The 22,615-nt window shown below is 47.2% G+C and overlaps 1 protein-coding gene across 8 annotated transcripts in view; it reads left to right on the top strand.

Moving 5' to 3' along the window:
• LOC147703579 (transmembrane protease serine 9-like) overlaps window positions 1–22,615 on the top strand; it is a 913,140-nt gene that overhangs the window by 119,939 nt on the left and 770,586 nt on the right. For 6 of the 8 annotated variants that reach the window (XM_086931927.1, XM_086931929.1, XM_086931933.1 and 3 more), the window contains exon 2: window positions 22,162–22,191. The exons of the other annotated variants lie outside the window; for them this stretch is intronic. In XM_086931927.1, the coding sequence (XP_086788053.1) occupies window positions 22,162–22,191 (30 nt within the window). The remainder of the gene's footprint in view (window positions 1–22,161; window positions 22,192–22,615) is intronic. 8 annotated transcript variants of the gene reach the window in all.

The following is a 22,615-nucleotide window of genomic DNA, read 5'->3' on the forward strand; positions in this document are numbered from 1 at the left end:
AGAACAACAACGACAACAAGAAACCAAGAATCGACTAATCCCAGGCATTTTCAAAAGAGACCCAAATTGGTTTTGTTTCCGGGAAAAAGTATTAGCAAACACTTTTCATCAAAATCGGTCCTCAGACCCTACCAAATACAAATCATATACCATATCTACGAAAAAAACAAAACAAACTGACCTGATGCATGCCGGTCAAACAAATGTATTCTCCACTGCCGACTCTTTGGACTAAATGGTCATATCCAAGGGTTTTGCCGTGCAGGACTCCAGTTGGGAGGGCTGCTGGGCGAGGCCCCGTCTTGCCGACAGAAGAGGCAGCTGCAAGTACAGGAACTCTCTGGTGCAGGGATTCCTGATCAGTCTGTCTGACCAGACGATGGCCCCGACCTCCCCACCCGTCCACTTGAGGTGATGGTTCAACCGAAGGAGTTCCTGTTCAGGCGCCAACTGAAGTAAGTAACCCAAATAGGGTCACCCAGATCACTCGCTACCACCTCTCAGCCTTCCATAAAAATGAAGAGTCAGTTAAACAATAGAGAATACAAACCAATATATTTATTTATTCAGATACACTTGAATGGATCCCAGGCTGTCGAGTCGCTTAGGATTGCTGCAGAGAGACTGACTTCAGCAAATATGGAGATACATTATGCACAATTCAGAACCATTGAAGGCACGCCTAGAATGGAATTTTCCAGGCTGATGTACAGAAGTACAGAAGGGTAAGTTTTGATCCTGAGACCGGGCACACACTATCTCTTAGTCAAGGTCATTCTGTCTGTGCCTCAAAATTCTCCTTTTAACATCCAGCTTGTTAAAGTGCTCGCAAATGTATTTTTCCAGCATTGTAAAATATTCAAATAACCAACATTAGTAATGGGTACCTTGCCAGCCCAGAGTGCTGTCAAAGAGGCCAGCCTATGCTAATTATTAAAGTATTTTGACTCGGTTCACATAAATGGCAACCACCTCCCATAAATACTGAGTAGAGCTCCTTAACCCCTTTGCAGCGGGGGTAATTCCCCCGCTGTGCTGGGGGGCGGGAGGGCGTGCACAGCACCCCTGTGCTCATGACGAGCTCAGCTGGTCATGAGGCACAGTGCTCGTGTGCTCATGACGAGCTGAGCTCATCACCGCCACACCCTTTTGTGTGGCACGCTCAGCACAGCAGGGGAATTATCCCCGCATGTGAGCGTTCCACGGCTCATGACGAACTCAGCTCGCCATGAGCACCGTGCCTCATGAAGAGCTTCTTTAAAGTCAAGAATGACAAAATCCAAAAAACCCTTTGGAAATTTCCAGCCAAATCCTATTTAATTTTCTTTCAAGCCATCCAAACTCCTTGCTATTCTCGGCTGGTTCATACCTCGAATTGGACAAGAATCAGTAAATAAATAAATACATTAATAAATGAGGCTCCTGTCCAACTCACAAGAACAGGTCAGCTCAATCATGTGGAGGGGCATCATTTGTGGTACAGCAAAAAGGTTGTTGAACTAAAGTGAACCTTGTATTCCAGAAAGTTTCAATGGTGGGATAAACATAGTAGGTAACTGGATTTTTGATAGCTTCGGCTGAACTTTTTTTTTTTTGTTGACCCTAGGGCTCTGCAAACTTTACTTCCGCTAAACAGTGGCAATGTGCTTGTGCTTCCCTTTTAAACCTGGTAACATTGGCATACACCTAATTGACACATTTCAATTCCTTATAAGTCCCTTGGTACTACAGGTACCCACGGTTGGGTCAGACTGGGACAGAAAATTGGATAAACAAAAAGAGACCCACACTTGCAAATAGGGCAGTTGTAAATTCTATAAACATGCTGAATTGGTGTTTTGTAAGGTATGAGAGATTGCATTGGCCCTTCATACCAGAGCCTTGAGCACTGCCTTAAACGACCACAGGGCAGGATGCATGGTATTGACAAAGTGGGTAATGTATAGTTTACTGCTTCGCTGCGGCCGGAATTCCCCCGCTGTGCAGGCAAATTCCACATGTGCACTGTTCGGACAGCCCCTGGCCGTACTCTGCACACGTCCACTGTATCATCAGACGGCTGTGGGCCGTCCGACGCATTGAAGAGGATATGGTTTGACATGTGGTATGTGGGCAGTGGGAAAACCTACAGAGTTGTTTTTCACTGCAGTAAGGCTGACTCTCCCATAGAAAGCACTAGGTTACACTATAACACCTTATTAGGGACCAGCTAGGAAAATGAATGACGGACTCAATATGAAATCAATTTAAAATTCAACGTAATAGTCAAGTTGGATTTTAAATTACTATTTTGAAAACAGCACGTTTAAACAGCTGACATTTTCCAGTCTAAGCCGAATGTGACTTTCTGCCATGTCCAAGATTAACTGATGGCTATTTGCTGTCCTGTGGTGTGAAGTTATTTGCTTACAGGTAGTAGACGAAGGACCAGGCAAGGAGGATTGGGTCTTCTTGACAGCATCGCTGCAGATGAGCTGTGCTCATGGTCTGATTTTACTTCAAAAGGGCCTGCCCTGGCCCACACAGAATAACCAGGCACAAGACCTGCCCCTTCATTTTTCCGCCTAGCAAGACTGGAGCCAAACCCATAGGAAAGGGAGGAACTGACCAGAACCACTTTTATTGTTAGACAAAGACTGTCTCCCACCCTTAGACTGACCCTAGGCATTAATGTTGAATACCCGGGAACTGAAATCAGTAGACAACTTGACCTCTGAAGATCAGAAGGAGGACTGTCCTGCTCTCTAAAAATCCTGAAGGAAAACAGGCCCAGGTTGCCTTGAACCCAGGGTCCCAGCAGTGACTTCAAGGGTCGGTTGGCTCACCTTCCATTTGAGCTACAGAAATACAACAAGCTTCCAAAGGCCTTTCCAGCTTCCGAGTTGACCAAACTCAATTGGACACAACTTGGTCCCCTCTGATGGCCCCTGTGGGCATGAGTCCTGACAGCCAAGTACTGTCCTCAAGGTCCTGGACCAGTGGAAGGAAGCAGGGAGCACTTGTCACTATCAAACTGAAATTTTTACTAGATCTGAAACAGAGCCTGCAGAGCTGTGCAACTACTAACCAAAAGCTTCACTGGGTCTGCTGCAGAGCCTGTAGAGACACGTAGCTCCTGACTAAAAGCTACACATGGTCCCAAGTTTCACTAGGTTTCAACACAGAGCCCTGTAGGGCCATGCAGGTCCTAACACAAGTCAACGTCGAATTGTATGCAGAGTGACGGAAGGTCCGCAGAGCCCAGAGCCCCATCGAATCAAAGTCATAAGGTAAAACCTTCAGTGGGACAAACCTGGTCCTTCTGCTTGAAAGCACTCCATCAAAACTGGCCTGAACTTTTGACTTGTACCTGGTCTGGAGCAACAAATACCCACAGGTGTATGAAGTAATAGCTTCAGTTCTACTAATTTGATTTTTGCAATTTGGTGTCATTTTAATGATTATAATATTCTCTATTTCTCTAAATTATATCCTAGAAAAGTTTGCTCCTGTGCATCATGGTACAATGTGTGATCCCTTAAGTGTTGAGTGCAGTGTTAACACTACAGTCAACACTAAGGGTGGTTCCCTTAGAGTTGCCTGTAGTGTTGACACTACAGTCAACACTGAGGGGAAAGCAAATTGTGCCCTGTGTGTACATAATGCAAAGAGGCATACTTTTCTGGGAAATAATGTAGTGTCTGGCCATACCCATTTCCCTGCCCAAACTGTTTTTCATGACCTCCTCTGCCATTTGTTGTATTCAAAATAGGGGGATGAAGGGGCTATTTCCACTCACAAGGAGTAGGAGGTCCAGCACAAACAGGTGCCCCTGTCAAACTGTCAAAGAGGATATGTTGTGCTGTTCCTCAAGTGGGAGGAGTTGGAAGAGTCAACTTAAGGTTGGAAACAACTGGGTCTCAAAGAGATCTACAGTTGGGAATCATCATCATCATCATCATCAAATAAGCTTTATTCGGCGTTTGGCCATAAAAGCAACACCATAAAATACATACATGTAAAAAATAACTCAACATAGCATTACCTAGTTAAAAGAAAAATGAGTTAAGACCCAACTAAAAATAGTTTAGCATATCAGCAGTTCTAAATAAAAAACCCAAAATACACAGAATCCCCCTTTTTCACCCGCTGTTATTGTGATTCGGTGCTCGAGGACCAGGGTAAAAGTCATGGAGGTCCCAAATACGAATGGAGCCATCTCCAAGTTTTGGCTGGATAGATCGCAAGTAGGGGGCAATGTTCCTGTCTTTAAACCTAACCAGAATCAAGTCCCCCGGAACATTTTTGGGCAGATGACCAAGCCACCCCACCCTTCTGACGCTCTGTATCCCACCGTCTAGCAAAGAGGGTAATGGTCTATTGTTTTGGAGCCAAAAAATGGCTTTGTTCAGTAGGGCCCGGTGCAGTTCACGTTTTCCTAGTCTGAGAGCGGGGACCCCAGAGAGAATGGTGACATATGGGGCTGCTACGGGGGGTAAATCAATGCAATGTCTTCTATCTAGTGCGATCACAGGAGCTCTTTGTGGGGCATGATCGAGATTACGGGTGATATTGCGACCACTTTGAATAGGTGGTATAACAGGGGAGTCACATGTTTGCAATATCCTGGGTGCATTGTCCGTAGGCCTTTTGTGGGTATTAGAGGGGGTAGAGCGTATGGGAGTTACAGTGTTTCTGGTCGGTGGGTATGACCGTGCTACCGTTTTTTCAATCCTGCACAGTCTATCTCCCAAATCATTTATTTTAGCAACCAGTGGAGAAAGAGCAGTATCAAGCAGACGCTCGATTTGGGCCAGAAGGGTCGATTGTAGGGGGGATCGAGACTCAGCCTTATCCAGTGGTAATGAGGCTGTATTGGGGCCGGGTACAGAGGGGCTGCAGTAATTAGATGGAGGGAGGGTTGTAACGGGGGAAGCCTGGGGGGAGCAGATTGCTTGAACAGTGTCTCGAGCCACTATGGGGGGGGTTAGAACATCCGGGATATAGTTTGTGCCACAGAGGGCATTCAGCTTTTCCCAGATGGACATTATAGTTGGGTGACTGAATCCAGGTATCCTGGTGACAACTATAAGCAGTACAAGGCAATAGGGATGGAAGGAAAGGAGCTTGACTGTACCTTCTCCAAAGCTGGAGCCAAGAGTGGTGGCCCGTCCCGTCCTCCTAGTGCCTCTGAGGGCCACAGAGGGCCCGCCCTTTGCCCGGGCTTCGCCCCGGTTGTCGCCCCGCGCGCGGTCCCGCGACGCGGGGACTGCTGTCCTTTAATCAGGCCTCCTTGGGCGGAAATCCGCTGGTGCGCCGCTAGGGCGTCCGGGGGATGTAGTTTTCTGGCCCCTCACGGCCGGTAGGGCTGGTTTGCTGGGTCCGCGAGCAGGAGAAAAGGTAGGCTGTCCCCCTGTGCTGGAAGACGCTGACCGCTGCTTGTGCCCCCGAGTGACTGGTCAGCCCCCCGCTTTGCCGGGACTGCTGTCCTTTAATCAGGCCTCCTTGGGCGGAAATCCGCTGGTGCGCCGCTAGGGCGTCTGGGGGATGTGGTTTTCTGGCCCCTCACGGCCGGTAGGGCTGGTTTGCTGTGTCCGTGAGCAGGAGAAAAGGTAGGCTGTCCCCCTGTGCTGGAAGACGCTGACCGCTGCTTGTGCCCCCGAGTGACTGGTGAGCCCCCCGCTTTGCCGGGACTGCTGTCCTTTAATCAGGCCTTCTTGGGCGGAAATCCGCTGGTGCGCCGCTAGGGCGTCTGGGGGATGTAGTTTTCTGGCCCCTCATGGCCGGTAGGGCTGGTTTGCTGGGTCCGTGAGCAGGAGAAAAGGTAGGCTGTCCCCCTGTGCTGGAAGACGCTGACCGCTGCTTGTGCCCCCGAGTGACTGGTGAGCCCCCGCTTTGCCGGGACTGCTGTCCTTTAATCAGGCCTCCTTGGGTGGAAATCCGCTGGTGCGCCGCTAGGGCGTCTGGGGGATGTAGTTTTCTGGCCCCTCACGGCCGGTAGGGCTGGTTTGCTGGGTCCGTGAGCAGGAGAAAAGGTAGGCTGTCCCCCTGTGCTGGAAGACGCTGACCGCTGCATGTGCCCCCGAGTGACTGGTGAGCCCCCCGCTTTGCTGGGACTGCTGTCCTTTAATCAGGCCTCCTTGGGCGGACATCCGCTGGTGCGCCGCTAGGGCGTCTGGGGGATGTAGTTTTCTGGCCCCTCACGGCCGGTAGGGCTGGTTTGCTGGGTCCGTGAGCAGGAGAAAAGGTAGGCTGTCCCCCTGTGCTGGAAGACGCTGACCGCTGCTTGTGCCCCCGAGTGACTGGTGAGCCCCCCGCTTTGCCGGGACTGCTGTCCTTTAATCAGGCCTTCTTGGGCGGAAATCCGCTGGTGCGCCGCTAGGGCGTCTGGGGGATGTAGTTTTCTGGCCCCTCATGGCCGGTAGGGCTGGTTTGCTGGGTCCGTGAGCAGGAGAAAAGGTAGGCTGTCCCCCTGTGCTGGAAGACACTGACCGCTGCTTGTGCCCCCGAGTGACTGGTGAGCCCCCCGCTTTGCCGGGACTGCTGTCCTTTAATCAAGCCTCCTTGGGCGGAAATCCGCTGGTGCGCCGCTAGGGCGTCTGGGGGATGTAGTTTTCTGGCCCCTCACGGCCGGTAGGGCTGGTTTGCTGGGTCCGTGAGCAGGAGAAAAGGTAGGCTGTCCCCCTGTGCTGGAAGACGCTGACCGCTGCTTGTGCCCCCGAGTGACTGGTGAGCCCCCCGCTTTGCCGGGACTGCTGTCCTTTAATCAGGCCTCCTTGGGCGGAAATCCGCTGGTGCGCCGCTAGGGCGTCTGGGGGATGTAGTTTTCTGGCCCCTCACGGCCGGTAGGGCTGGTTTGCTGGGTCCGTGAGCAGGAGAAAAGGTAGGCTGTCCCCCTGTGCTGGAAGACGCTGACCGCTGCTTGTGCCCCCGAGTGACTGGTGAGCCCCCCGCTTTGCCGGGACTGCTGTCCTTTAATCAGGCCTTCTTGGGCGGAAATCCGCTGGTGCGCCGCTAGGGCGTCTGGGGGATGTAGTTTTCTGGCCCCTCATGGCCGGTAGGGCTGGTTTGCTGGGTCTGTGAGCAGGAGAAAAGGTAGGCTGTCCCCCTGTGCTGGAAGACACTGACCGCTGCTTGTGCCCCCGAGTGACTGGTGAGCCCCCCGCTTTGCCGGGACTGCTGTCCTTTAATCAAGCCTCCTTGGGCGGAAATCCGCTGGTGCGCCGCTAGGGCGTCTGGGGGATGTAGTTTTCTGGCCCCTCACGGCCGGTAGGGCTGGTTTGCTGGGTCCGTGAGCAGGAGAAAAGGTAGGCTGTCCCCCTGTGCTGGAAGACGCTGACCGCTGCTTGTGCCCCCGAGTGACTGGTGAGCCCCCCGCTTTGCCGGGACTGCTGTCCTTTAATCAGGCCTCCTTGGGCGGAAATCCGCTGGTGCGCCGCTAGGGCGTCTGGGGGATGTAGTTTTCTGGCCCCTCACGGCCGGTAGGGCTGGTTTGCTGGGTCCGTGAGCAGGAGAAAAGGTAGGCTGTCCCCCTGTGCTGGAAGACGCTGACCGCTGCTTGTGCCCCCGAGTGACTGGTGAGTTGGGAATCCATTTGTTGGATTTTAATGCCCTCACACACCCTTTCAGGTGTCATGCTACATCATATGGGCTGCTCCTCGTTGGGTCGGCGGTGCAATGCCCAACGGGCTCACCTCAAAGAGGGGCACTTTATCGGAGATCTTATATCCAACAGTCAGATAGTGAAGTGCAGGTTTGGGGCCGGAAGAGTGTAGACGTGATCGTGAGTTTAAAATGGGGCTGAGAGTACCTGAAATAGATTATTTTTATTCTGGGGGTCTCCTGTCTTAGATAAAAGCAGTGAAACCGACACTCATTGGAGTATAACGTCTCCTACTTGTGTGTCAGTTTGTGAAAGATAACAATCAACATGTTTCTCGTGTTTGTGTCAATTAACAGAAACTATCTGCACTATAAAACTTAGGAAGGTTCATCAAAATCACAGTAGAAAAGTGTCTAATGTGTCAATATACCTGCAATGATCTGGATCTACTTTAATTGTGTCAAGTATCCAGGCTTCAACAGTACCCGGTGGCCAACACAACAGGTTTTTGCTCCCATGTATGTTGGGGTTTTTCCGCCCTGTGTTGTGCTTCCTGACCTACCCAAAGGTCAAGAAGCACAATACAGGGCGGAAAAACCCCATTGCATTCTTGCCCATCAATTATATTTCATCTGGCCTGAGCTTCAGAGTACGGCCCGAGCTGGCGAGTACAACCCAAGCCTGAGAATAGGGTACGGGTGCTGAGAGTAAGGCCAGGGTGCAGAAATTTAGGCCCGACAACGGACGTAAAGATACGATCCGTAAATGATCCCTGTGAATACCAAAAGTGGTAAAGTTACACTTTTGTCTGAGATTACCTTTGTGAATTAGCCCCAATGAGTTTTAACATCAGTGCAAAACCAATTGGCATGGTTTTGAGCACAAAAACAGAGGGTCGGTGGGTGACATTTGAAAGTGGTGGGCGCAAAGTGATTTGCATACAGCAGGGAGGTTTGGGGGGTCCCCCACACCAAGAAAATTTTGAAAAAAAAGAAGACAAATTGTGCATTTTCAAGCAAATTTGAGAAAGCAGGAAGGTTAATAAAGCAATTGTGAAAGTGCAGTTATTACATTAATAGATGGCATAACATAGATAGCTGCTTATTCAGTATAACCACAGAGCTTCATACTATTGTGCTCAGGTGCTGAATTAAAAAAAATTCAAATTCAGTGATTCCTCTTAACTGACCCCTCGCCCCACGTCAGGAATATTCAATGACTAAACCCCCTTTCAGAGGCACTATAAGACTACACTGTCCTTGACACCAACTTTAGTACCAGGCACTTTCCGACCAAAGTTTTGTCAACATATGAGGGGCTTTTAGGATGACCCTCACTTCCCCGAATAAATACAAAACCTCCACACCGATATTATCCCTACTAGCACTTCACGTCAAACAGCATTATACATACATCTCAACAAGGCCCTAATGTCAACACCCAGCAGACGCGTACCAACTTTACTCAGCCATTACCTGACCTCTTCCAAAGTACATTAATACCAGCAGAAAACATATCTAACCCCGTTCTTGGCGACCCCCAGGCCGGCCTGTCCATCGCCAACCCTCCTAACCAACACCCATATCCACTCTTTCACTAATAATACCACAGCTGCTTCTCCATCTGATTGAGCAACTTTTGGCTTTTTATTGACAGTATCTTTAATAATGCCCTTCAATGAAAAAAAGTGCTATCCGGCTGATATAGAGCCACCTGGTCTGGTCACCCAAATCTATTTAGATTAGGACACTCCTAGCAGCACACTGGAGCACTTGACACACAGCTACCTGGAGGTTTCCCCGGATGACGCACCAGGTCACAGAAAAAGACAAAAAGGCGACGTCTTTATTTAAAAGTATTAACGGTGCCCACATTCGATGGTGAAAAAACGCACCTCTGCACTTATGTTTGAGGATAAACAAACCCCCGGCATTCACCAGAACATAATTAATTAAAGTAATTTAAACTATCACTTAGGTAAACTTACAAAATGTGTCTAATAGAACCCACTCTATCTGGGGAACAAAGAGAGTATATGCGGAAACAGTAGTCTATATATTCATGAGACCGCAAGAACAAGACCATAGTCTTTCAAACATCAATGAAGGTTAAATTACATGTGCTTCTTTAAACTGAGAACCAGATAATCTTTCCATAATTTAGATCGTCATTTGAAAGCTTGTGTGAAATGCAGTCGCTTGATATTAATTTAGTTACAAATTGTGAGACGAGACCAACAATGTTGAAAATAATCTGCCATTTTGTCGAACTATTTACCGCATTCCGCTGAATCAGTCTTGCATAGCCGAGTCAGAGTATAACAAAGTCCATGGAAAGATGTGTTCATTCACTCGTCAGACATTAGGTAAAGGAAGCTTTTACTTTCAAGACCAGATCCATATGCTACTTATTTCCAGTTGGTCGTCACCTGAAATCCCTCTATCTGGGGATTCATTTATTTAAAACAAATCTGCTTGTTGATGTCGCATAGAGTAAATTACATTAGGAAATTCCTCTGCACAAACAGGTCTCTAGGCAGTTCAAGATGGACTCGCAAGCTAACCCAATCTACACAGGCCAGGAATAAGTTTGAGGCAACTCCCTAATAAATGACACCCTGCATACTGAGACTGCCTAATGAGATTTTTTTGTTTACTTTTGTTAGTATTGAGTATTCTTTTGCTGATCTTTAGCAAGATGCATGCTTCATTCGGTTAACATTTTATAACTGCTATGTTTTCACATTCATATAGACAAAGCATACCTAAGCACACCAATAACATTGTTTTCAAACAGGAGGGCATATAGATATTTCTCCAGACTGATACACAGTTTTTTACCGCCCTGTATCCTATCCAAATGTAAGTATCTCAGAAAAGTCAAAATATAGAAATCAAATAGTCCAATCAGATCTTCTGTCTTGTGGTCTGTTTAGTTTCCACAATTCACAAGAAACACCATAACAGCCTTTTTTCTGTCTTGAGGTCTGTTTAATTTCCACAATTCACAAGAAGCACCATAACAGCCGACGCGCGTTTCGCCCACAGGGCTTTTTCAAGGCTTAACATAATCCCTCCAAGATCATGTAGTAGTAGAATTTTCATAGAGCTGTATCTCTTGAGAATAACTAATAGTCCAATTGTACCAAAAATGAAAATACACTCGTAGTTCAATAATAGTTGTTCATGATTCAGAACACATTCATCAAAACGAATGTCGTCACATCAATAGGTGAAATGTTCGAGATATATCGTCATTTTCCATTTAAGCTCGTTAATGGAGCCTCATCATAAGTAGCATCGTATTACGTCGGATTTTGATAGATCCCCACTGTCTTTTTGTTTCAAAGACCGTTATCCACAGTTTCACCGCCAAGATTTTATTCGTACCTCGTATCAATGTTATTGGTGTGCTTAGGTATGCTTTGTCTATATGTGTGACTTGGATTCGGCTGAATTCAAGGACTAATTGACACTTTGGTGGGTAGGTTTCATATACCTTAAAAGCACCCCGGCCATAGTTGCCAGGAATACTATTAGATTCTCCTTTTAAAATTGGCATTACTCTGAGATGTGCACCTCGATTTAAGCAAACCCATAATCTGTATATGTATGTTTTCACATTCATTCAACCATACATTAGCATTTTAGTGCGTGCACAAAGTGCAGCGGTTTAAGATTTATTCAAAAATCATAGTTATTGCAGACTTCAGGATAAGAACTTGGATACCAAAGTCACCATTCCAGTCAATCACAGAGCGCAACCGAATGGCAATACTATCAAAACCCAATTCTAAAATCTGACAAAAATATTTTGAAAGATGCTGCGCGAACAGCAAGTTAATACTGGTCAGTGATTGATTTAATTTTTAAGCAACTTAATGTGTGACTTTACCCTTCATTAAAAATGTACATATTCCAAAATATGTCTGCTGGGCTGGCACAACAGTCCATATAAAAAATGGAGTCAGGGTGCAAGGATTCGTGTTTGGCTTTAAATACTAGAGATGGTGGCACAGTGCCCCTGCTTTCCCTTTCTGTGTAAACCTGTGGCCAGGTTCGAGCTACATGGAAGTCTACATGCTTGGATCAATAACTTGGAGTTGCCCACAGGTTTGCAAGGGACCCAAAAATAAACTCTGCCTAAATACAAAGAAGAATTCACAGGGATATACCAAACACAGGCATTGTTAGTGGTATCTACGATATAAATATATATATATATATTTCAATGTAACTACCTTCGAATGAATTTTCAATTTATGTGGCAGCCACCCTTTGCACCGTAAGTTAAATACTTTCTTTATTTAGGTATGTTTGTATTTGGGAGACGGGGCGCCTTACAGTTGAATCTGCATTCTGTATGCACTAAAACGACCTGTCATCCTAACACGTTAGATAACACGTCAGATAAAAAGAATACCACTAAAATGCCCGCCTGTCACTTATACAACACTTCTAAAAGTTAGACAAGCAGTCGCAATCGCATGCGATTTACACTAATATACAGTGTGCAACTGTAATATAAATATTTAAGTGATAATCTGTAATAATTCAACTAGTTTACTCACACACGGTCGTCTCTGGATGAGGGAACCGACGGCGACTTCACAGCAGCGCGTAAACGCACGCATCCCGGTGAAAGGGCCAATCACTGCATGGCTTCACTGTGTGAAGCCATGCAGTGATTGGCCATTAAGTTGTGGCTGAGGCAGTGTGTGCCACCCCCAAGCGCGGCATCCAATGATGGATGCTGCGCGGTGGACCAGCCAATCCTGGTGCTGCATGCAGTGCCAGGATTGGCTAGGGGGGCACATTTGCTGCTCGCCCTGTCGCCCCTTGTAAACCCGGGCTACGGCAGGCTAACAAGTATCCCACCGTCCCGCTGGGGAACTTACAGTGCGCATGCTTGGGCAAGTTGCAACCCAAATTGCACTTGCACACTACGGTCTGTCTGCTGCAGACTGAGTGTGTGGACTGGACTGTCTGTAACGTGACTCAAGCTGCAGCAGGTCACCCCACCCCCCTGCGCACTCCAAAATCGCCAGGTGTGTCCCGGCGGCTGACTTGTTGTAATGTACACACTTTTACATATTGTTAAAGGATTGCCACGGCCGCAATGCGGGTCCATGTGGCTGGTGGGGCTACGCCCCTACGCCCCAATGGACGCACCGCGCCTGCAAAGACATGGTGCATACAATTATATGGTCTCATTACTAGTTAGCACTATGCTAACTGTTCTTTGTTTCTGCCTGAGAAAACTCCACAGGACAGAAAGAAATGGTAGACATAGAATGTTGCAACATCCAAAGCGGCTAGGCCTCCCAAGTCAATGTGTGATGTGCTACTCCAGGCCAGTTTTCTTTTTGAATTCTGGAACTTATAGTCTTGTTTTAATTTAATACTAGAATAACCAGGATTAGAAGTCCCAAAATACAAAGAAAGCAACCTGGAGCAGCATATTACAATTGGCAGGGCTGCACTTCCACTAGTCACAAGGAGTCAGGAGCCAGAAGCTGCTGGCGGCCAGCCACTCATAGCTCTAGAGCCCTGGGGCTAGTCCTTAATTTGTGCAGGTCTTTGGAATTGGCAGTATAATTGCCTCTATTTTATTTAGATGTAATGACCACAACATTACTCATATTTACTTGTAATTATGTGAGCAGTGTAATATAGCATTTACCACAATTGTGTTAGCACACAATGCACCCTTGTGTCCAAAATGAACTAGAAGAGGAATTGTGTGCTGCAACAATAGACCAAAATGCAATAGGTCATGAACTGCACCGACCAGCAGCAACTCATGCTCTCTAAGATCATTTTTCCTGTCCTCTTGCAGTAGGATGTTTACCCCCACATTACTCTTAATTACTCCAGCAGGCTAAATTTTATATAAGAGTAATTAACACTTCTGGCAGAACTAATGAAATTAACCTGTAACAGTACGAAATGAAAACAGTAATTGTGGATATCAGTCTGGTAGCTAAGGTGTAGTTTTAGAAGATTATTTATTTGTCTTAGTTGCAGGTAAGTACATTCATAGTTTTGTCCAACAGCCCCTATAACAGCCCTACCAGGAGAAGTCTCCCTGCTGCTCAGCCCACACTCCAACTCACACACCTCATCTCACAGGCACCCTAGACATTCTGTCGCATCATCACCACTCCAACATCCCACACAGCACATTCACACTGGCAGAGCAGCAAGGGCCAAACTAACAGGGAAGATGTATAGATAATACACTAGATATAACAAATCCTCCCCCTTATAAAACACATTTAAATACACTAATGCAAAATGGTATAAAACATTACATGAAGGAACATGCAAAGAGAAAATAGGCAAAAAAGTCATAAAATAAGGAGGCACAAGTTGAAATCAAAAATAGACAGCCTTAATATTCGGCCGTCCTGGCATTCAGTAATGCTGTGATGGTCTCCTAACTAACACCTTTTTCCCCTGCACTAATAAACACAAAAAGTGATTGGACCCCAAACCACTGATAGGATATGGCAGTAATAGATTTTTGATACATATCTTCACTCTGAACTGTTCTTTTTTTTCATTCGGTGGCTGCCTCCAGAGTGCCTTCGAACTGTTTGGGCAGGCAGTCCATTTTAAATGATGACGATGGACCAAAAACACACATTTGGACTTTGATACTGGCACACTGACTCTGGGGCATTGATTTCTCCCTGTTAATGTTTCACTATCAAAGCTGGTGCCCCTGTTTCCCTATCTGCCCACTGTCAAGGCACCAGAGTCAGTGGGCCAGCGTCAAAGTCCCAATGCTAGTTCTTTTGATTCATAGCCCAGGTGCCAATAGCAGCATCCCTATATCAGTGTCTGTGACAGTTCCTCATGTCCCAGTGTCTGTGTTCCCAGGCAGGGTCATTGTGGAGTAACGCTTGGAATGGTGCAGTACTCAATGGCCATGTTAGTTTCTAAGTATCAGTATCAAAGCCTGTGTTGCTATAAGATGTCCTTGTATCAGTATCTCAATGTTAGTGACTAATGTCAGCAAACACAGATCATTAGTGCAGTATTGTGTCCCTCCAATCAGTGCATTAGTGTCCGGTGCAATTTAATTGTCCTGTGATTGTGCCCAAGAGTCGGCATTTTAGTGTGAGTATCATAGTCTCCCTATTTCAACCTCTCAATGCCATTGGAATGATCCAAGCTTTGTAAATTCATACAAGAATTGGGATACGTTTGTCTCTCTGGCAAAAGCACTTGTGCTGTCTGCTTCCGATGGTGGATTAATGGAATAAAGAACAATTGAACAAACAAAATGTCCTCATAGCATTAATGATATGCTGAGTGCTGATGCACCATGAACATTGCCGTTGTGTATGGAATGAAAACCTATGCAGAATTCTAAATGCTGTTTTTATGTAACTTTACATTTTGAGTGCTGAACCATTTATAATCATTTGATTAGAAATTGTTGTCCATTTGAAGTATAGAGAGGCTGTGCTTCAGGTTAATTGCACCATTGGAAATGTACTTTGCCCAACATTTCTGTTGGTTAGTGCGGTTTTATTAGTGCCTCAACCCCTCGCTCTTCTTATGGCATTTAAAGATTGTTTATGTGCAGGAAGAGGGACCTTCCTGCACATAAACAATCTTCCCCTGACCACAGTCACCCTAGGGTTCCTGTGTTGGCACTAGGCTACTAAGTGTAGTGCCATAGTAGGGGAAAACCAGGGCTGCGCCATATTCTTGTAAATATGGTGAAGCCCAGCGTTTCTGAAGTGGCAATTGAGGCGTTAATCCAGGAAAGTTTATGCTTCACTCCGCTCCTTCCCTTGTAAATTTCCTCCCCAGTGTCTCACAAAGGAAAATAGTCAAGCATTCAGGGGACCTGTTGCAGCTCTTTACTGGTACATTTTGACAATTGCGGTCACAAGGGTATTCTTCCTTCTGTGGGAATAGTGTTAAACACATTGCGACTTCTGTGAGAAAATAACATCATGTCCAGCGTGCAGTATATTCACCATCAACCTGTGCAAATAGATTTTGAATTTATTTTATGAAACACACTAACACATTCATGCAGGCTTTAGCACATGCATATGCATGTGATGAAGGGGTTGAGGACTAAAATGGAGAGGTCTAGTTATGTAAAAGTGAACCAGGGTGATGAGTATTTTACGAATCAAAGCTTGAAAAAAAGTGTTGTATTAAATGGGGCAGATTTATAGTTCAAGTTCAGAAATTTGTATAGCGTACTACTCACCCAGAGGGTCTCAAGCCGCTTGAGGGAGGGGAGGGGGGGGGGGGGGGTACTTTATTTATCGAATATCCAAGTTTTAAGTTGCTTTCTGAAGGAGAGGTGGTTCTGTGTAAGGCGGAGGTGGGTGGGGAGAGAATTTCAGGTTTGGGCCGCTAAGTAGGAGAAGGATCTTCCCCCCATGGTGGATCTGTTGATGCGCGGAATAGCGGCGAGGGCCTGATTGGACGAACAAAGTTGGCGGGTGGGGGAGTAAAAGGACAGGCGCGTGTTGAGGCATTCGGGTCCTAGGTCGTAGAGGGCTTTGTGTGCGTGGGTGAGGAGTCGGAACGTTATCCTCTTGTTGACGGGGAGCCAGTGGAGGTCTTTCAGGTGACCGGAAATGTGAGCCTGGCGGGGGATGTCTAGTATGAGTCTGGCTGAGGCGTTTTGGATGCGTTGGAGTTTTTTCTGTAGTTTGGCTGTGGTTCCGGCGTAAAGGGTGTTGCCGTAATCCAGTCGGCTTGTGACTAGTGCGTGGTGACCGTTTTTCTTGTTTCGGTGGGTATCCAGTGGAATATTTTTTTGAGCATGCGTAGGATGTTGAAGCATGATGAGGAAACGGCATTGACTTGTCTGGTCATTGAGAGGGAGGAGTCCAGGATGAAGCCCAGGTTGCGTGTTTTGGTCCGTTGGTATGGGTGCTATTCCCAGGGCCGGTGGCCACCATGAGTCGTCCCAAGCAGAGGGGGATGAGCCTAAGATTAGGACTTCCGTTTTGTCCGAGTTCAGTTTTAGACGGCTGTCCTTCATCCACTCGGCAACATCTTTCATTCCTTTGTGTAAGTTGGTTTTGGCGGTGTTTGGGTCTTTGGTGAGGGAGAGGATCAGCTGGGTGTCGTTGGCGTAGGAGATGATGTTGAGGTTGTGTTGGCGCGCGATGGATGCGAGGGGACTCATGTATACGTTGAAGAGGGTGGGACTGAGTGATGATCCTTGAGGTATGCCGCAGATGACTTCGGTGGCTTCTTAACTAAAAGGGGGGAGGCGGACTCTCTGTTTTCTTCCAGCGAGGAACGAGATGATCCAGTCCAATGCTTTTCCTTGTATTCCGACGTTGCTGAGGCGTTGTATGAGGGTGCTATGACAGACTGTGTCGAAGGCTGCGGAGAGGTCAAGTAGGATGAGGGCAACTGTTTCTCCGTTGTCCAGAAGTGTTCGAATGTCGTATGTTGCTGCGATGAGTGCAGTTTCGGTGCTGTGTTTGGCTCGGAAGACGGACTGTGAGGGGTCAAGGGATTTGTTGGATTCGAGGAAGGCCGCGAGCTGACTATTGACGGCTTTCTCAATGACTTTTGCAGGGAATGGGAGGAGCGAGATGGGGCAGTAGTTCTTAAGTTCAGTGGGGTCTGCTGTGGGTTTCTTCAGAAGGGCGCTGAGTTTGGCGTGTTTCCAGCTTTCCGGGAAGGTAGCGGAGTTGAGGGAGCAGTTGATGACGTCTCGGAGATGGGGTGCGATGATGGAGTTTGCTTTGTTGAAAATGTGGTGGGGACATGGGTCGGTAGGCGATCCTGAGTGGATGGTGTTCATCAGGCGGATGGTGTCTTCAGTGGTGATTGGGTTCCAGGCGCAAAGGTTGTAAGAGGGGGGATTTGGTTCGGGGGTGGGTGGAGTGGACTGGTCTCCGGACTGGTTTTCAAAGCTGTTATGTATGTCGGCAATTTTGTTGTGGAAGAAAGAGGCTAGGGAGTCGCAAAGGTCTTGGGATGGGGTGATGTCGTTGGTGCCGGCGGTGGGGTTGGTAAATTCTTTGACGATGTTGAATAGTTCCTTGCTGTTGTGGGCGTTGTTGTCAAGTCGATCCTTGAATGCTGATTTCTTGGTGGATCGGATCAGTTGGTGGTGTTTGCGGGTGGCGTTCTTGAAGGTGGTCAGGTTGTCAGTGGTTGGGTTTTTTCTCCAGGCTTTCTCGAAGGTACGACAGAACTTCTTGGATGTCTTAAGGTCATCGTTGAACCAGGGGGCTTTTTTGTTACTTTGCTTGATTTGATGGTTTTTCAAGGGTGCTAGTTTGTCGGCGCTGTGGGTGATCCATTGTGTGAGGTTGGTGGCAGCCTGGTTTGGGTCCGATGATTTGGCAGGGGGGTTTTTGTGAAGCGAAGTGAAGAGCTGGTCGGTGGTGATTTTGTTCCAGTTTCTTCGGGGAATTGGTTGTGGGAGGTTGTGGGTCGTGGTCTTTTTGTAGTTGAAGGGAACGCAGCTGTGGTCCGTCCAATGGAGAGCTGTGGTGTGGTTGAAGGAGATGTGCTTGCTGGAGGTGAAGATTGAGTCGAGCGTGTGCCCGGCATAGTGGGTGGGGGTATCAACGAGTTGTATTAGTCCGAGATTGGCCAAGTTGTCCAGGAGGGTGGTGGTGTTGCTGTCATTTTTCTTTTCCAGGTGGAAGTTGAGGTCTCCCAGTTGAATGTAGTCCTCAGATGAGAGGGCGTGTGGGCTGATGATGTCAGTGATGTCTTCGCTGAATTGAGTGCGGGGTCCTGGTGGTCTGTAGATGAGGGTGCCTCTGAGTGTGGTTTTTGGGTTGGTGTGGATCTGGAAGTGAAGGTGTTCGGGGGCTACGAGGTTATCGTCTGAGCTGGTCGTGATGCGGATGGAATCCTTATGTACGATGGCGATGCCTCCTCCTGTTTGGATGGTGCGGTCCTTTCGGATGATCTTGTAGCCGTCTGGGATGGCTATGGCGATGTCGGGAGCTGATGAGGCGTTCATCCAGGTTTCTGTAAGGAAGGCGACGTCCGGTGATGTGGTGTCGAGTCGGTTCCAGAGTTCAATGGCATGTTTGTGGACCGAGCGGGTGTTGAGTAGGATGCACTTAAGGTGGTTAGAGTCGGAGCTCTGTTTGGAGTCTGTGGATTTAGTGTGGGTCTTGATGCAGTCGAGTTTGCAGGAGTGGCACGTGAAGGGTCCGTGGGTGGGTCCAGGGGCGGCTTGGTAGCAGTCTTGGAGTCGGCCGGGGTTGAGTGCCGAGAGGGAAGCAGCATCGTACGTTATGCGGTGGGGTGGGATTTGCGAGGACCAGGGGGTCTGGCGCTGGGCGCGGTCCAAGCGCGGACGGGCGTAGACGGGCTTACCTTTGGCGCACCTTCGGCGCGCATAGGGCGCGACCGCTGCGCGTGAAAGCTGCGCACAAATGCATCTGTCATAAGTGGATAGTGGAGGGGGGAGGGGCGAGGGAGGATCAGCTGGGAGGCGGGAGCGGGGTGGAGAGGACGGGCTCCGAGGCACAACAACAACAAAATGGCAGCAAAAGTGAAACCAGAACAGGATGGGGCACAAAGAGTATTGATGAGGTATAAGAATCTGTGATGTGAGCGCTACTATTATCAATACACAAAACGAGCAATACAAATTACAGTCAAAGGTCAAAGCTTCACAGCGAGCGCTACAAACTGGGACTTGCACAAATAAATCAACAATGCTTAAGTGAGGTACAGCGCTATAATTAATTAATTAATCAACAATGCTTAAGTGAGGTACAGCGCTATAACATACAGCAGCCAGCAGTTTTTAAATGCGCAGAGCAAAGCAAAGAGTGCAGCCCAACGATACCACAGGAGAGCAGGGAGCATGGGGAGCGACCGCTACTGAGAGCGTCAGGACGGTCACAGCGCTTCCGTGGACGGGGCAAGGCTATGCAGTCAGTGGGAGGGAGGATGAGCTGGGAGGCGGGAGCGGGGTGGAGAGGACAGGCTTCGAGGCACAACAACAACAAAATGGCAGCAAAAGTGAAACCAGAACAGGATGGGGCACAAAGAGTATTGATGAGGTATAAGAATCTGTGATGTGAGCACTACTATTATCAATACACAAAACGAGCAATACAAATTTCAGTCAAAGGTCAAAGCTTCACAGCGAGCGCTACAAACTGGGACTTGCACAAATAAATCAACAATGCTTAAGTGAGGTACAGCGCTATAATTAATTAATTAATCAACAATGCTTAAGTGAGGTACAGCGCTATAACATACAGCAGCCAGCAGTTTTTAAATGCGCAGAGCAAAGCAAAGAGTGCAGCCCAACGATACCACAGGAGAGCAGGGAGCGTGGGGAGCGACCGCTACTGAGAGCGCTTCTATGCAGGGCACAAACAAAGGTTTCAAGGCTGTGTCAGGCTCGGGATAGTATGCAGGGCAGAGCTTTATTTACTAAAAATAGCCTCCTGTTCTCTCTCCCCTTGTGGTGGGACATGGACAGGCTGACAAGCACCATGCACACTGCGTTGGATAATGGTGCAAAGGCATGTGTGGTGTCTAGCATAAGGTTTGTAATGTAAGTATGCCATTCCAGTACAAAACCCAATGCCCAGACAATTTGTACAACATACCATTCATTGGATATGTGTTTCTTGTTGAGTGCAGCACCCATGCATTTTTTGACAAACAGCCCGGTGTTGCTATCTTATTAGATCCGGGTTTATATCAAAATACATTGGTGCTTGCGCTGTAATGCTCAAGTACCACCCATGTAATTCTCCCTTGACGCAAAGTAGTGCAAAGCTCAGTTTGTACCAAGAAAACAGCAGCTTTCCAGCACAAGATAGATGTTTCACTAGAAAGTAAAAACCCATTCCGATGGTAAATCTGCCCCAACGTTTTTTCCTAAAGAGAGAAGGATACCCACTTCAAAAATGTGAAAGTTGACAAGGCATGCATTTTAGTGATGCATATATTACAGTAACTCATACTGCATTAAGATTATCTTCTTTATGACACAAATTTTTTAAATGATCATGCAGGAGCAGTTTCACTTATGATTTGAAAAATAAGGAATAGGTTTGAAGTGTGTTTCGCAATGTACAACTGTTTAATGCTGAACCCATTCTGAGGTGAGAGACCTGTTAATACGATTTTGTTTTGAACACTTTCTCTTGAACTTGATCTGTGAGCCCTGCCTACTGCGAGTTTCATTTAGAGGGCTCCCATTATTAGCGGGGTGCCTTTCCAGTCCAGGCCCCTGTTTGGCCAGTCCAGGACCCTGTTGGCTACATCACTGGTTTGATAAACCTGAGGAACAAGCCCTTGAGCTTGCTATAGCTGCACACCTTTCATTCAGTAATGATTGGGGGAAACGGCATTAAAATTATCGCCACTTTAGCAGCAGAAAACTTCCTCTAAAGTGGCGATAATGGGCTTGATAATATGCCGTTGTGAATTCCCATAGAAGCCCATGTTCTTGGGTGAACATGGGCCTCTATGGGAATTCTCAAGGGCATATTATCAAGCCCATTATCGCCACTTTAGAGGCAGTTTCCTGTCGCTAAAGCGGCGATGATTTTTGCTCCGTTCTTGATAATATGCCCCTGGGTCCCTTAATCTAGTGTGATGTGCAATAATGGACAGAAAGGTAATGCCTACCAACCGCTGTGAATGCCATGAGACTCTCAATGCACATCACCTGTATCAGGAGGCAGATGGGTTTGTCATAGATACGATGATTGATAAGCTTTTTCCTATGAAGAATTAATAGACCATTTGGGACCAAGTGGGATTATCAGAACTTGCCATCCATGGGTATGATTAAAAGCACCCTTCTGTGAGTCAGATTCATCTAATTTATGAATTAAGTCACACCTACTCGCAAAACGATATTTGTGAATGAAGATGTAAGATCATTCTTTGTAGATGAAGTGGGTCATACTTAACCCCTTGCATGCTCATGACGGAAGCACTCCGTCACGAGCCACGGACACGCTGTGCTGGTAACGGAGTGGTTCAGTCACGGCGCGGCCGCCCCGCCCACGCTGCTGCAATTCTGCGCCTGCGCAGTGGTTTAATTGAGTGGACGGGGCCGTGACGGAACCACTCCGTCATAAGCACAGCGCGCCCGTGACTCGTAACAGAGTGGTTTGCGTCACAAGCATGGCGCCGCCGCACGTCCCCCCTCCCCCCAGCGCCGCGGCGGAATTACTGCAGTGGCCAAGGGGTTAATCATTTACAAAACACACCATAAGGCTACTTCTCTCTGCACGTGTGTGTGTGTGCATGTACATATATGTAAATTGTTGGAGAGCTGGCAATAGAGAACAAAAGCGAGCAATGTAGAGATAGTTGTCTTTGTGTTTACTGACTAAGCATATCTGCTTTTTTACATGGTTGGACCAACATGCACAAGTAACCAGACAGAGAGGAGAGGTTGTACAGAGGCCTCTGCCCTCCTTGGGGTTTGTACAGAAATATACAACAGGAGATAACAGGACCCAGAGCAGTGTATATTTTAGAGGGTCCTTCATTAAATGTATTCTATTTTAATGAACATTGTCTGCAAAACTAACCACATGTTTTAATCTTAATGTTCTGTTCTCCCAACAGACTATGGATCCCCTCAAAGCACAACCACAGGTAAGCAAACCATTCTACTCCTATTGCGCCATCACATCAATGCAGTAATCCAAGAAATGTGATCCCCCCCTTCATCCATCTGACCATCAAATGATTGAACATCCTCTAGCATGCCACACCATTATTGAAAGTATTGGTTTGCTTTTCTCTCAAACTGTACTTTTTATGTAAACTCATTCCAAAGACCCTTTACAGTGGAATTATTCTGGTGTAAACTCTTTCCCATCTTTATCAATGAAAAATCCAACATTTTCAATATCCTCTGATATGAGATCCCATAGAGTTAGAATGCTAGTAAACCTGTGCATTACAATTCCAATATTCAGGATTGGGGGTATTATTACCTGTAACCTGTTCACACTTCTCAAACCAAATAAATGATGAATGACCAGGATTCAACTTAACTTTAGACAGCCTGACTCCT

This window comes from Lissotriton vulgaris, chromosome 7 (assembly GCF_964263255.1).
Source record: "Lissotriton vulgaris chromosome 7, aLisVul1.2, whole genome shotgun sequence".
NCBI lineage: Eukaryota > Metazoa > Chordata > Amphibia > Caudata > Salamandridae > Lissotriton > Lissotriton vulgaris.